Below are 16,767 nucleotides of genomic sequence, written 5' to 3'. Positions count from 1 at the left end.
CATTTCAAATTTATTTTTAAGTATCTTAAATATATTTTTTTAAAAAAACATATATTTTTATTTTTTTTGAAATATGTAAATATTATTATTTATTACTCCTAACTTTATAATTAGAATAATTAGTTTTAAATGTATTATTTTTAATAATTTAATATATATATATATAGATATATAAGTAAATTATTTAATATAATTTATTTTTGACGGGTTTAAGTTTTAGATTGGTTGAACTTATTCAATTGTATGAGATAAATTTCTTAAAATCAGGAATTATTTTCGAGAATTCACCTATATATATATATATTGTCGAAAATAATATTAATTAATTTGAATGAAGAGATTGGAAAGTTGGGAAGGTCATTTGCTTCTCCAGAAAAATGAAATGCTTATAATTCTTATATGGTTGGCCAACTAATCGGCTACCTGATTACCCCTTACCATTTTTATATTTTAAAGAATGCATATAGTATTAGCTGACTTACAATTCTCATATGCTTAAGTACAAAATCATTATAACCAAAAACATTATGCTGAATTATCATTCAACACTCTTGGCTATGCTGAATCACAAAATCTACTATATTCTTATGATCAAAAGCATTATACTGATTTCATCTGGCACATGCACTGTGTTTTTGGCACAGACAGCATTAGGTTCAAGTCTGAAGTGTATAATATATTAGCCGAATTATATTTCTCACCATCTGCTAACTTCACTAAAAACCATAATTCACCTTTTTAAGCCACATTATTGCAACTTCTGTACCATTTTTCCTTAATTTCCTACAGAAACTTAATTTTCAGATTTTTTTTTTACTGTTAAGGCCAATAAACCTGTTGCATGAGAAGCATCCCACAGCACAGTGAACCAGAGATCCAGTTAAACTTAGTAAGTATATATATATATATATCCAGGATCGGTGCTATCTGCCACGGTGTCACCATCTGCTTGTTGGTGGAAATGCTTCCTCTCAACTCTTACCTTTTTCCCCTTATGTCACCCACTGAAAGATCTAAAGATACATTTGCATGGAATATTAGCCATTCAAGTGTCAATGCCACCTAAAGCCTATCTCTGTCCTACCAACAGTGCCGTCTCTTTTTTGCTGAACTACTACTATCTTGTAGTTGAAGATTTGATGGTAGTTGTTCGCTGGCAAATTGCTTTGACAAAACATCTCTCTCCACCGTCTCAGTTCCTTGAATCACAAACGACACCCACTGATCCCATCGAGCCACTTAGTTGTTGGTTATAGTTTCTATCTGTCATATCTGATGAGTTAAATTGGCATTGACATTTGAGAAGAAGCCATTGGCATGTAAGTTTGTTTGACCCACATGTTATTTTGCTCCACAAGCAATAGCCAAATGAACACTGATGCCACCTCCTTTCTACACGTGCAGAAACAAGGGGGTCAGATGATATCTACTGAGCCAAAAGTTGAATCTTGTCCACCCACCCAAACCAAACCTCTGAATAGTGGCTCTTGCAAGAAGCTCAAGTCTGGAGAAGAATAGTGTTACAAGGCAAACACCTACAGCTTCCATGGTTTCACGAGACCGTGCATGAGTTCTTCCTGCAAATATATGTATCTCGTTGATGTTAGTGTTGTTCTTAAGATTGCGTCATGTGGAAGCTTGTAAAACAAGCATTTGAAGGATCACTATACCTAACACAGAGGCTAGCAAAGTGGGTGCACCAACTGGTGCACGGTTGAACAAGGAGCTGCTTGACCACACATCAGTGGGTGGAAATCTAAAAGCTTGGAACAAATCGAAAATCTAATCTGCTAACCACAAAATCCACCTCATGTCTCCCATGCAACATATCCCTTGAGCCTCTATATAAGACGTCCCCTTTCCTTTCTATTTCATTACCTCCTCGAAGCTTTCAAGAACAGGGACTGAGTTCAGTAATGGAGTCTTGGCTACTTCCTTTTCTGTTAGCTCTCTCTCTTCTCTTTCGTTACAGCGGCGCGGAAGTTCACTACCATGAGTTTGTGGTAAGCTTTCTCCAAGCTCGGACCATTCTTTGACTCATTCATCGTCTTCGACCTTCAACGTTTGTGTGGATTGGCGCAGGTGCAAGCGACGCCAGTGAAGAGGCTGTGCAAGACCCACAACATCATCACGGTGAACGGGCAGTTCCCCGGGCCGACCATAGAGGTAAAGAACGGAGACACGCTGGTGATCAACGTTGTTAACCGAGCGAGATACAACGTCACGCTTCACTGGTACGTAGTGATCTGCATGTCGACGTGCGTGCGTTGATGAAGAGAGCATGCGGTACTGATCGTTGTGTTGTTGAAGGCACGGGGTGCGGCAAATGAGGACGGCGTGGGCGGACGGACCGGAGTTCGTGACGCAGTGCCCGATCCGGCCAGGCGGCAGCTACAGGTACCGGTTCACGATCGAGGGACAGGAGGGGACGCTGTGGTGGCACGCCCACAGCTCCTGGCTCAGGGCTACTATTTACGGAGCTCTCATCATCCACCCCAAGGATAACTCCTGCCCATTCACCAAGCCCAAGAGAGAAATACCTGTTCTCCTTGGTTCGTCTCTCTCTCTCTCTCTCTCTCTCTCTCTCTCTCTCTCTCTCTCTCTCTCTGAAAGGCAAGTAGGAAATATTCCATAATAAGAAAGGCAAGTAGGAAATACTCTATAACAAAAGATCCAGTTGTTTTTCTTGCAAAGGCCTCAACCATGGCTTCTTTCATGAGGAACAGGAGAGTGGTGGAATAGGAATCCCATTGACGTCGTGCGGCGAGCTACGCGCACCGGAGCAGCTCCCAACAACTCCGACGCCTTCACCATCAATGGCGAGCCCGGTGATCTCTACAAATGCTCCCGCAAAGGTGTGCTCACTTCCAATCTCAAAAGCATCTCATCTCTTGAAAGTTGTATCGTATCAGTACATAGAAGTGTGTCGACTCCTCTCATGTTTGCATCCCTGTACAGACACCACAGTGATTCCGGCGATGGCTGGAGAGACCAATCTCTTCCGGTTCATCAATGCGGCGCTGAACACCGAGCTCTTCGTCGCGATCGCGGGTCACAAGATGACCGTCGTCGGAGCCGACGCGTCCTACACCAAGCCCTTCACCACTTCGGTGCTCATGCTTGGACCGGGGCAGACCACCGACGTGCTCGTCACCATGGACCAGCCGGTGTCTCGCTACTACATCGCTGCCCGGGCTTACGCCAGCGCGCAGGGCGTGCCCTTCGATAACACCACCACCACCGCCATCCTCGAGTACGACTGCGGGTGCTCCGAACCGGTACGGGTCGTGCAGCCTGCATTCCCCGCCCTCCCGGCCTACAACGACACCAGAGCCGCCTCCGCCTTCTCCGCCGGCATCAAAAGCCTCTCCAGGGTTAGGGTTCCCGGGCCGGTCGACGAGAACCTCTTCTTCACCGTGGGCTTGGGCTTGTTCGGTTGCCCTGCAGGGAAGACCTGCGGCGGGCCGAACAACACTCGCTTCGGGGCGAGCATGAACAATGTCTCCTTTGTGTTGCCCAACAGCTACTCCATTCTCCAAGCCCACTACCAAGGCGTGCCCGGCGTCTTCACCACCGACTTCCCGGCGGTGCCGCCGGTGCAGTTCGATTACACCTCCCAAAACATCAGCCGCAGTCTGTGGCAGCCGATCGCGGGGACGAAGGTCTACAAGCTCAAGTACGGCTCCGTGGTCCAGCTGGTGCTGCAAGGCACCAACATCTTCGCCGCCGAGAACCATCCCATCCACATCCACGGCTACGACTTCTACATCCTCGCGGAGGGGTTCGGAAACTTCAACCCAGCCAAGGACAACGCCAAGTTCAACCTCGTCGACCCGCCGATGAGGAACACGGTGGGAGTGCCGGTGAACGGCTGGGCGGTCATCCGATTCGTGGCGGACAACCCAGGAGTGTGGCTCATGCATTGCCATTTGGACGTTCACATTACCTGGGGGTTGGCCATGGCGTTCCTGGTGGAGGATGGAGTGGGAGAGCTGCAGTCCTTGGAGGCCCCTCCGGTTGACCTGCCTCCATGCTGAACATATTCATAGATTTCTTGCCCTTCATATCAAATATTATATCGTATTTAATTCATATGCTTTATATCGTTCAGGAATGAATCATAAATGCAACGAACATTATGTTTGTTACAGTCGAGCGAAATTTGATATGCTCTCACAAGTATATCAGATCTTTTTTTTTTGCGTTGTCTCACAAGTATATGATATGATTGGGCGGACTTTGGGGGTTGGCTTGTTCGGATAATGTAAGACCGCTGTTATTATTGACCTGTCAACGAAACTATTATATATGTATATATATATATATATATGTATGTATATATATATATATATATATGTATGTATATATATATCCAAATTCGTTCCTCTACGAAAACGAATGAGTGAACTGTGTAGGAACACATCAACACCACCTCAGCAGCTGCAGCAGAGCTTAGTGGCCACACCTAAACGGCCACGTTGCTTTCGCAACTCAGTGGTCAGTGTCCGGTGGATATCGTCGACGCCATCGTGCGCCACTCACCCTCGCGGTGCCCATCTTTCCACGCAAGTATTTTATACGTACCAAAATAATTTATGTGATACGAGAAAAATTGGTATTTTGGTTCAGAAAATTAAAGTAAAGTCTGAATTTTGACAAAGAATTTAAAAGGAAAATAGTATTTGGGATATTTGTCTTGTTATTATATTTGAAGCTACGATGATAACGGAATGGCCAATCCATGTATTGAACGGCGTCAAGTGAAAACGGTTATCGATTGCAACGTTCCGAGCGATAGCGCGGCGGGGACGGGGGTGTCGAGTTCACCAACGAGCCACGTCCGCCGCTGGAAATGATCGCCAACTCCCATTACATCGCCGATCTCAAATCCTCGTACCTTGCCCGGTGCCCCTCCCCTCGCCGACCCTGCGGTCGCCGCGCCCGCCAGTTCTCCCCGGCTGCCCTCCGCCGTGACACCGCTGTAGGGGATGGCGAGGGCCGGGCGGTCCTCGCGGCGAATAGGCGGGAGTTCTTGCTCTTGCCCTCCTTGGCCATGGCCGCGGGCTTCCTCCACTCGGTAGCAGCCGCCGCCTCCGCTACGGCGACGGAAGAGAAGGCCCCCGAGCCAGTCCCCTCCGCCTCCGCACCACCCTCCGTCGTAGACGTGGAGAAAGGGAACAACAGGAAGAAGGAGAAGAAGGAGGAAGGACAACCTGAGATACTATCTAGGGTTTACGACGCGACGGTGATCGGGGAGCCGCAGGCGGTGGGGAAGGACAAGAGGAGAGTGTGGGAGAAGCTGATGGGCGCTCGCGTGGTGTACTTGGGGGAGTCTGAGATGGTGCCGGATCGGGACGATAGGGTTCTTGAGCTGGAGATCGTGAAGAATCTTAGGAATCGGTGCTTGGAGCAGCAGAGGACCGTATCTTTGGCTCTAGAAGCATTCCCTATCGATCTCCAACAACAGATCGATCAGTTCATGGATGAAAGGTTAGTGTGTCTCTAACAACAGAAAGATTTGGTACTGTGTCCACTCTTTCCTTCATCGTTTCTTGGAACAAGCATTATTTTCTCAATTTGGATAAGGTTAAATTTGCAATGTGCTATAATGCAAGGTAGGCCGGTTTAGAGTGTGTTGTTTGTTCATTTTGGTTTGGGGTGTATGCTATTTCTCTTAAATATTGGTAAATGAAAGGGAAGAGTGCGTTAAATAATGACAAATAATGGCCTCAAATGCATGTGACTATCTCGTAACACTACGAATTATATTCTATAATTTTGCAAAATTTTTCTCCTTTTTACTGTATCTATTGTTTGAGGAAAACTGTTTCCATTATTCGCCTCCTAGTGAAGTTGATTGCAAGGCCTCAATTTTGAAATGCTCAAGTACATTATCCAGATAATGTGCTGTTGGTGCTGGACACAATATCTACAGGGCTGCTTAGAACTGTTGTTGATGACTTACCATAGCAACATGAGACGGAACATCACTCCAAGATCTCTTGTTTTGTTGATTATGTGGACCAACTTATCTAGGGCTTTGTTTGGCTTTGAAACATGCTCGAGGGACCATGACAGAAGGTGATTCATCATGGGTCCTCATCTTCGACATGTGAACTGGCGCATTAGAATTCTAATGAACCATTTCGTAGGTCAAAAGAGTCATTAGGATCTTTTAAAACTTATAGCTACTTTTCTGACAGATTTTTGTTTATAGCTTTGATAGTTAGTTTAGTAGGTCAAAAGAGTCCTTTTATGAGTTTTAAGTGTTTCATATAGTCCATATGGGTATAGTATGCATTAAAATAGTTACTTTACAATTATAATTTGCATTTTTGAGAGTTCAAGAGTCATCTTTTAGAGGGATCTGGTGGAGTCACGAGACTGACTCTTTCCCCATGGCTCTCATGAACATTTTACCTGTTAAGGCATGTAACAAATATTATTATGTTTAATTGCTTAGTTTGTCTCTCTTGTTCTTCTCCCCTTTATTCTCTCTATCATCTTCTTTCTCCCTCAATTCTCTTTTAGTTGTTACTACCTTCCTTCAATGGTAGCATTTGATATGAATCAATTCATTTTATCAAAGTGTTGTTATAAGAAATAATTTATGCCCCTTAGAATCCAGTTGTAAAATCATTTTCAGGAGACATTATGCATTAAAGAGTATGTAGTACAATACCGATTTGACTTTCAAGGCCTTAACATGCATTACAATCATCTACTTTCATAAATATTTCATTAAGTTTATTGGTTGTAGATAAGTGTTGGCTTCTCGTTGACATTATCCTTTTCCTTAAATATGTCATTATAGTCTTTTTGATCAAGACCTAAAAAGTTACAATCCTAAAATTCAACGTTCGCAAATGCAATCACATGTTCAACTTTCAACTTCCTATTTATTTTGTAATAGGACAATAAGGTGCCTTTTTGGTGGTATATATTACTTGTATGCTAAAGGTACAGCCCACATATGATGTGGATCTGTCTTCCCTCTCAAATATCTACTGTTTTCGTTAGGTCTATGCACAAATCACATACATATTCAATTAGATCTTCAGAATTCCCAGGGATGTCATGGGATTTTAGAGGCATCATGGCTCACCATGCCACTGATACCATCTACGGTGCCTATTCTTGTCAAACAAGAGATTCATCGTGATACAGAGCATGTCTGAACGTGGTCCAGACACTCAAGCATTTGTTGCTCTAATAGATTAATATCATATATGTCATGAATTGAAATCAAGATTCAAGCCAAAGGTTGTTTATAAGGTGAATTTGGGACATGGACAAATGCTGACATACTATTTTGAGATATAGTCTATATCCAATGTGAGATCATGTTTGGAAATCATAGTTACAGGACCTAAACTCATAGAACTAGCTTTTTCCTAGTAGTCAAATTCCTTTTGTTTCCCTTTTTGCTTTGCACCTGGTCTTTTTTACAATATTTTTTACTTTCTACTAAATTCTACCTGGCATACAATTCAGTTTCACTATTCTAGAAACCAGGCAACATTTTTTTGACCACTTTGCTGTCTCATAACAAGTTCTGCAAGCTTCTATTCATCTGGTTTATTATTTGTCAGCCTGTTCTTTTAAGTGGTCTTTCTGTGTGTGAAGGAATATGCTTGTATAGTTGATACCCAAGTATAAAACTAATCAGGATCATTATCACTGTTGTAAAAGCTGATCTTTGCATGATCCATGTAAAATTCCTAGAAAGAAATATATCATTTTTAGATCCCAAAGTCCTGGTTTATTTTCTTTTACATTCTTATCAAAAAACTATTATCTCATTAGCAGAATTGATGGAGGAAGCTTAAGATCTTATACTTCTCATTGGCCACCTGAACGCTGGCAGGAGTATGAACCTCTTTTAAATTATTGTCGTGACAATGGAGTCAAGCTTATTGCTTGTGGTACACCACTGAAGGTAATTCACCTGTGTATTCGAAGATATGCATGAGTATGACAATAAAATTTGGACTTGTGTGCTTTGTGCCACTCTTTCCTCATCCATGCGTCACAATTAGTGTTTTTTTTTTTGCACCGAAGCTCTCAATGTCATTTTATAAAACTAGAGACCCAATAAAATTAACTCATTGTGAATATAGCATTTTCTTGCATTTTATTTATTAACTTAATTGGTACACTTGTGATTGTCAGGTCTTTTCTTCTTATTTTAGAGTACTTCGAAGCTTACCATTTTATTCTGGATGAGAGGAAAGGTCACTATGGTGGTAATAGCAGCCCTTAGTTTGGTTATGAACAGAAGTATGGAAAAGACTTAATAACTTGGCACCAGTAGGATGATGCTTTATCTCAGCTTCAAGGAGTGAAATGAATTCAATATACTTCATTTTGGAACATTCCTTTTGGAACCATAATATCTCGAAGATGCATTTTGTCACACTTTTATTTAGTTTCCAAAGTGTTATTTATCTCAAGTTTTACTGTCTCATAGTTATGAGGGAAAGTATATTTGCATAAGGAGTCACATGGTCAGTTATCTTTTTATGTTTGATGGCTCCATTTTGTGTAGAGAAAATTTAGTTAGTTGATGGATAAAGAAACACAGATGTGGTTGAATATGGTCTTATCAATCTTAATTTATGATGAATATGGATTTGAGGAGAGTAATTGATATAGTGCTGACACGAAAGAAGGGAGAATCCTTAAGCTACTGTGTCTTGTATGCCAAGTGGATTAAGGCAGTGGATTCACAATCCATTAATTGATGCATCCCAATCGAGGAGCCAAATATTTAGTGTACAATAGGGGTTTTTTATCCAATTTTTAGGGATTTTAAGTTTTTTATTAAGTTTAAAATGTTGTATTTGTGCTGTATGAATTTTATCTTGTAATTTAAAATCTTATACTTGCATGAGCTTGAATTGAGCAAAGAAGATAGAAATCTTATATCATCAAATCATAGAAATATTTGTAAATAAAAATTTTAAGTGAATTAAACATGTATGAAAATGATCTGATAAATGTTTTGTAAATAAAAATAATCCACGGCCTCAGACCCTCTCGCCTTTCCACTCTTGTTGCGTTGAATTAATTATATTTCATTAAAGTATTGTCTTTAAACTTGTGATGGGTGCTAAATGCTATATCAAATTATAGCGCAGGCTTTTACTATTGTTGTTCTTAGTTTTTATTGCAACACCATCAAGGAGACTGTTGATTTTTCCTACTAAATTTATTAGGTTCTGAGAACTGTTCAAGCTGAAGGTATTCGAGGTCTTTCCAAAAACGAACGGAAGCTATATGCTCCTCCAGCTGGCTCAGGCTTCATTTCTGGCTTCTCTTCTTTCTCTGGGCGATCAATGATAGACAATATCTCGTCAAACCAATCTGTTCTTTTTGGTCCTAGTTCATACCTGCCAGCACAAGCAAGAGTTATTGATGAGTATACCATGTCCCAGAGCATCATGAAAGCTATAAACAGTGGCAGTTCAGCAGATATGCTTATTGTTGTAACTGGTGCAAGCCATGTAATTTATGGATCTAGAGGAACTGGAGTTCCTGCTAGAATATCAAAGAAATTGCAAAAGAAAAACCAAGTTGTCATCCTACTCGATCCTGAAAGGCAACAAATTCGGAGGGAAGGTGAAGTCCCTGTTGCTGATTTCTTGTGGTACTCTGCTGCTAAACCTTGCAGCAGAAATTGCTTTGATCGTGCCGAAATTGCTCGCGTGATGAATGCAGCTGGTCAGAGACGAGAAGCACTACCTCAGGTACCTGATTGCTAATTTCCTATGCCTCACCTTCTTTAGCCTACAGATCTTGTGCTTTCTATGATTTGGTAGTCACTGTAAGAAGCTAAAATTTGGTTTTTGTCTAAGGGAATTAATTGCCAAAGCTTAGGATTGTTGGCCCTAGACCTTGGACTTATCAGGTCCAAGTATGAAAGGGAATTTGGAAAACTAAGGTGCAAGATTTGCCCACAAAGGAGAGTGATCACGTTATGCACCTTAGATCAAAAGGAAAATTTCATAACACAATCATAAGGCCAACCATTTCTTATAGGCTGGAGTGTTGGCTGATTACGAAACATGAATAACATGTTAGCATAGCTAACATAAGAGCAAGGATTTTAATTTTGTACTATATCGCCCGGTATGGGCGGTATGTACCGGTCCGCTGGTCTATCGGCACGCGGACCGCACGCTATCGAGCGATACCAGATTTTTGGCCCCGTATCAAGCAATATAAAGCTGTACCGGGCGGTAATGGTCAAAATTTTGACCATTATTGACTTGTACTGGGTGGTACCGATCGATTTCACGTTTTATCACTTAGGTTGGATTTCGCGTTTTCTGAAATTTCTACTTGATGAGGCAAGAGATCCTTAACGTCCTTCACGTTTTATCATCGAGGCAATAAAAGAAGAGGAAGCACATCCCCAGCAGGAGGAAAATCCCCCTTGGTCAAAACGTGACGGAAGGAGCTAGACAAGATCGAGTCAAACTACTCTAGGAACTAGAGACACCTAACTATCATAGTTGTTCGCCCAACATACAAAGGCAATGACAAAGGCAAAGCAGTAGCATCAACTACATCGTTGGAAAAACTCGAGTCGGGTGATAAGACACCTTTGTAATCACATTCAACAACTCACTCAATTCAGAGACATGGTAATGATGTGTACAACAGTGCCTCGATCGATAATGGCAACGATGCCGGGGAATCGTTGGTCCCGTCTACACAATTTGAATGTAGTGCATGAATCGAGGAATAATATTTTACACATATCATCCAAGATTTAGATCAAGGAGCTTGACGAGGTACTGGTCAAGTTTATATACGAAAGGGGAAGGGGAACCCAATGGATGATTTTCAGTAGATGTGACAAAGCCTACACGACGTAGACACAGAACAAAGCTCATCGTATTCACAGTCGTCGTATTATGGAGAATCTTACTACTAACAGTAGTACGGTGATAATTGGTCATACTTATTTGAGCAACAGTATGATACGGAGCAATAGATCAGTAGCGAAAGTAGAAGTTCTAACATTCACCAATACATACCTCAAGAGCCGCCTGGGACATAGGTGATTTATGATGATTAACCTGCGACCATCACCGCATTGATGCACTATGTCATGGGATCAATACACTATATCATGAGATCAATTTCAGGATTGGGTTCGACAAATATATTATATTGATATATAGATACATAGGATCGAGGACCCCGATCTACCACCTATGGAGGCCCGTCATTCGTTTTGATGGCAGAATCAAGTATATCTACAAATGTGATTAATTCATTTGAATCTTAAAATTTAAGTTATATATAAAATAATATAATAATTTAAATAATTTTTCTGTAGATAATTCAATATTAACGGAAGGATTATTCGGAAAGGACAGAAATTGCGAACCTTGCACAAGGCTACTCCTCGAAGCCCGAAAAAGATGTGGTACTATTCTTACCTAATTTACATTAATTTTATCAAAACTATACTAAATGTATATTTATTTCTAACTTAAAAATCATATTTTATTTTTTCTATTTTTTAGGCATTTCGGAGGGTTTTATGCCTATTTTAGGCATATCGCTTGATACACCTAGCGTACCACTCAGTACGTGCCGTACCGAGCAAGACTCGGTATGTCACTACGTTACGAAAATATAAACCTTGCATAAGAGTATTGAGTTGAATGTGCAAAGTTACTAGAAATGATAGAATAAGAAATTTTTTCATATGAGAACAATAAGTGTAGGTGGTATAAGATAATATGAACATATGCAAAGGAGACTTCATATATACTGTAATTAGACGATGTGAATTGATTAAGATAGGTGGTTTAATAAGATTTCTAGGAAATAATAAAGATATGTTAAATTGTTTTGGTGTTTCAATATTCGAATTAACAAGAGTTATTGTATTATGTAGAGCTCACAGAAGTCCAAATTCACTTTTCCTGTAGGGGAGACTCATGAGGGTTCTCACTAGTCAGGTTTATGAAGGTAGAAAATTTGGTAGTCTAGTTAAATGAAAGAATCCAATTTTTTTCGAGGGGGCACTTCGGTAAGACCTGAATGATGCCAAAATATCCACATAACTAAACCGAAATAGTTGGGACATTATTGTTTGTTGTTGCTGTTATTAGGTGCAAGCTTAGCTAGAGACTCCCACTAGAGACTCATCTATTGACAAACCCCCCAAGTTGGTTGACAAATAAAGTTCAAAGAGCTTTAGATTTCTTTACAATGCATAATGCTAATAGCTAAGTTTCCTATCACATAATTCCTATTTAGTTTCACTTTTTAAGCAATACTTTCACGTGTAAAACATGAAATAAAGGCATTGGGAAAGGTTTTCAATACCATATGCAATGTTGAATAAACTCAACTTGAATATTGTAATTTATTTTAGGATTTGAAATACAGGTTCTTTTGCATTAGTGTTGTCTGATACCTTTTTTTCCACTTCCATTAAAAATCCTGAATTTAACTTGGATTACTTAATGGGTTTATTTGATGAAAGTTATATGATAAAGATACCATGGATCTCCATTCTTTCCCTGGAATTTAAGAAATGGCCAAAGGGACCATTCATCTTTTGTTCACTAATCTCTTTTCAAATTTGCGAAACCCCAGCTTCTTTCCTAAATCAGTGAAGCCTCTGGGAATTTAGCCATGAATAGTCACTTGAGATCATTAAGGACTCGGTTCAGTGCAAACATTAGAGGATGTATATGCGAATGCGAGTACTGACTACTTTAGAGGTACAAAGTCAAGTATTTATTATTGCAGAATGTATACATGAAAATATGAACTTTCGAGTTGTATGTACTCATGTAACCATATCTCGAGGGTATATACAAAAGAAAAAATTATTAAAATCTCTTTGGCCGGACAGGCTTGGCCCGTTTGTAAATTTAGTCAGGATGATTAGTGCAATGAAACCATATTATTTGGCCCTAGCTCAACATCTTGGTCTAGTCACTGACCCAGCACTTTGGTATTCTGTTGCTCATTCTTTTATTCTTGAAGATGAAAATAACTTGAAACCATGTGTGTTGTCAGTATTAGGTAACTGATTTTTCTTCTAGTCATACATTCTGTGAAGCAGCATTTTTGTAATTCAGAATGATTGCTGATTTTTTGACTTTGTTTATTATACAGGACCTTCAGAAAGGATTGGATCTTGGAATAGTATCGCCAGAGATATTACAGAACTTTTTTGATCTTGAGCAGTATCCTTTGATCTCAGAACTTATTCACCGATTTCAAGTAAAAGTTTCTCCTTCCCTTTGGTCAACTTTCTTTTCTTTGTAATCCATGATGTGATGATGATGCGCTAAATCAGTGAGCATCTGAGAATTTTCAAGCTCATGGAAGAAAATGATAATCTCATATTTTGTTAACATGACACTGTCTTTAATAGCATATGAATATAGGAATGATTCTTTTGGTAGCATGGATTATATGCCTTAATAACTATGCTCTTCTTTTTGGGTCTTGCAGGGTTTTCGGGAAAGACTTTTGGCAGATCCTAAATTTCTACATAGGTTGGCCATAGAAGAGGCTATTTCAATAACAACCACTCTTTTAGCGCAATATGAAAGACGTAAAGGATGTTTCCTTGAAGAAATTGACTATGTTCTAACTGATACGATCAGAGGTTCTGTTGTTGATTTCTTTACTGTGTGGCTTCCTGCTCCTACTCTTTCATTTTTTACTTATGCTGATGAAAGTTCATCCTTTGAGGACTTTGAAATACTAAAAGGCCTTTTAGGATCAATTCCAGATAATGCCTTCCAAAAGAATGTTGTGGGTAAAGATTGGAATTTTAGTCATAGATTTGCATCGGTGTTTTTTGGTGGTCTGAAACTTGCTGGGGTGGGATTTATCTCTAGCATTGGTGCTGGAGTTGCTTCAGATGTTCTATATTTTATTCGCAAAAATCTGAGGCCTGCATTATCTGTGAATAGCAGACGGAAAAGGTCTCCCATATTAAAATCAGCAATGATATATGGAAGCTTTCTTGGAACATCAGCAAACCTGCGTTACCAGGTATTTGTAACTCAGTTTTAGTTTGATCAAGTCTGTACACATGCATCAATTAACAATGACACAAACTAAAAGACAAAAAGACAGAAACTAAATAATTTCCAATCAAATACTTCTTCTACGGTTTCTTCTTTCCTGTTAACTATATTCATCTTCAAGTAAAACATGTTTATAACTTTTACTGGGGCAAGAAGATGCCATCCAATTGCTGCACCAATAGCATGTATGTCCATTGATGCAATTGATCATGCAGTGTATCTAGAAATTTATGTGGATTGTGCACTATAATAATGTCCTGGAGCTATTCTAGCCTGCACCTGATGGTAACATTGTTTAATGCTTGACCATGAATAAGTAACTGTTAAACATGAAGATCCTTGTTCTGGATGATTGATAATCCTGTTGACAGTACTTTAAACATCTTTCGAATTCATGAAAATGGATAACTACTTTCAGGATTATTAATATAAGTACCTATTAAATGCAGATAATTGCTGGAATAGTAGAACACCGCCTTTCAGATTATCTAATATCTTACAACAATGGACCACTACTTGTTAATGCATTGTCTTTCACTGTCCGCACAATCAACTCATATTGGGGAACACAGGTTAGTCTTGCTTTGACTTCTTTTCCAATTTTCTTGCTTGTTTATGCATGCAAGAAACATGTGATTATGATTTATCAGGACATGGAATTTTTTCTGCTGACATTTGGTTATATTATCAGCTCTTGCATGAAGGTTTACTAGTAAAGAGAATTAAGTGACAATTGTTTTGAAGTCAGCTCTATGACACAGTATGACGTGGCATGGTAGTCCAACTGATGGTTTACAGAACCAATCTGGTACCATTGCCGTAACCATGTTTGATTGGTATGAAGGATTCAACACACCCCAAAAGAATCTAAAGAAAATTGTTTAATCTTGGATTTGGTGAGATATGACTTCTCAACGCAAGCACGTGATGTCAAAATTAGTACATCAAAATAGGTTTGAAAATAGTTGAAAATTTTAAGAAAAATCTTAAAAACTTTAATCTAAGTTCAGTAAAAGTACAACTAACTCTTCATCCAGGATTGGGATGCATCATTCCACAGCGGAGTTCTTTTATGCTCTGCAGTTCCTTTATGTTACTCCTTTCTGATTATCTTGTTTTGTGCTCATTCTGCCATTGCAAAGACCAACAGAGTGGACTTACTGTCAATTTTTCCAATTGAGAGTCATAATTTTCTATGTGCTAAAGATAAAAGCAACAGTGTGACACTTTCCACTCAAAACCCCAGCATCATTCTTAATAAATTTATATACATGTTTCATGTATGTTCGAGTAAATGGGTATAGTTGCCCTTGAGTTTATTGGGTTGCATTGACCTCCAAATCCCGACAAATTGGCCTGCTAAGCATGATCATTGACTGAGACAAACTAAATATTAGACAAAGCGTTCTAAGCAACTGATATATGAAGAATATGATTCTGTTCTGTTGATTTTTTATCATCAGTGTCAATGGTTTTGATGAATTCAATAATTTTGCTTATATGAATTTAGGATCTTATATCTTAAATTAGTTGCATGCCAGTGCTAGTATAATTGTCTTCACCTGATCTTTCCTTTTTTTTATTTTTGCAGCAATGGGTAGATCTAGCACGATTTACAGGACTCCAGACAAATAAAAAGGGAGCTATCCCTGATGCGATTGCAGAAACACCTGATATCCCACTTTTAGAGTGCAGCTCTACAAAATTAAACAATATAGATGAAAGCAATAATCAGTCTGGTGACACCTCTCCATAATGCATCCTCCTCACTGAGAAAGATGGTTTCAGACTCGGCAACAGACAGCATGGTGGTTCATCTGCCACATGGCCACCACAATATGCTACAATTTTGGTCATTAAAGCTCAATTATTTAGCTTTTCTTTCTTGAGATCTAAACTTGCAATTTTGGTCCCTTAATCTGTATCGAATTGTGAAAATCCAGCACTAATAGAAATATCCTATTCTTCAATTCAAAATGATTTATTTCTCAAGACCAAGATGCCAAAATTTTGGAACCGCTGAGACTTATCGGGGCAGACATGCAAAACAAACATTTCTTTATTTTGAAGTTTCAGAACCCAATATCAGAATAATAGGTATGACCATTCTCTACAGATACACTCAGCAAGAGTAAATTGTCTGGTTTTTTTTTTTTCGTCTACAGTAATGGCTAAAGGTTGACTGTGAGCTGGCTTGGTTGGGTCTCGACCTAAAGTTGCAAGGGCATATGAAGAACCCGAATGGTTGTCCTACAAGACCGTTGATGGGGTATTAAGGCGTCCGTGATAGATTCAAGACGGCCTTTGGGTGGAGTCCGACTCCGCGTTGAATTCTTGCACAAAGGTCAATATCAAGGGAGAGTTTTTCAACCCGACCCTTCTTATACTCAAATTAGCTTTTGGATTAGAATATGGTATAAAGAGTTAATTATCGAAAGATCCGACCTGTAGGCTAGCGCCAAGGGTCAGCTTTTATAACTGTCTAATAAAGAGAATCACTTGTAACAATTATTAAGCCTTTCCTTTAGCGTTTTGCCCATGGGGGTGACAGGCCGTAACGATCGTAACACCTTCCCCTTTTTTTTTCGCGGGGGTAGCAGGCCTGAACGACTTCTCTATGACATTTTGTCCATGGGGGTGGTAGACCTGTAGTGACCGTAATACCTTCCCTTTGATGTTTTGTCCATAG

At 39.7% G+C, this 16,767-nt stretch overlaps 2 protein-coding genes across 2 annotated transcripts; both read left to right on the top strand.

The window, feature by feature from the left end:
• Positions 1-1,890: 1,890 nt before the first annotated feature.
• Positions 1,891-4,204, top strand: LOC103990029 (laccase-3). The gene is made up of 5 exons (XM_009409049.3): positions 1,891-2,003; positions 2,083-2,234; positions 2,311-2,552; positions 2,727-2,855; positions 2,959-4,204. Exons 1-5 carry the CDS (start codon positions 1,917-1,919, stop codon positions 4,035-4,037), a joined length of 1,689 nt encoding a protein of 562 aa, XP_009407324.2. The 5' UTR covers positions 1,891-1,916; the 3' UTR covers positions 4,038-4,204.
• A 517-nt stretch (positions 4,205-4,721) lies between these two features.
• On the top strand, positions 4,722-16,048 carry LOC135615931 (protein RETICULATA-RELATED 5, chloroplastic-like). Its single transcript, XM_065115026.1, has 7 exons — positions 4,722-5,490; positions 7,810-7,939; positions 9,219-9,749; positions 13,153-13,260; positions 13,495-14,043; positions 14,528-14,650; positions 15,670-16,048. Exons 1-7 carry the CDS (start codon positions 4,853-4,855, stop codon positions 15,832-15,834), a joined length of 2,244 nt encoding a protein of 747 aa, XP_064971098.1. The 5' UTR covers positions 4,722-4,852; the 3' UTR covers positions 15,835-16,048.
• The last annotated feature ends 719 nt before the right edge of the window (positions 16,049-16,767 follow it).

Source organism: Musa acuminata, chromosome BXJ2-6 (assembly GCF_036884655.1).
Source record: "Musa acuminata AAA Group cultivar baxijiao chromosome BXJ2-6, Cavendish_Baxijiao_AAA, whole genome shotgun sequence".
NCBI classification, from domain to species: Eukaryota; Viridiplantae; Streptophyta; class Magnoliopsida; order Zingiberales; family Musaceae; genus Musa; species Musa acuminata.
This window is presented reverse-complemented; position numbering and strand designations above follow the sequence as displayed.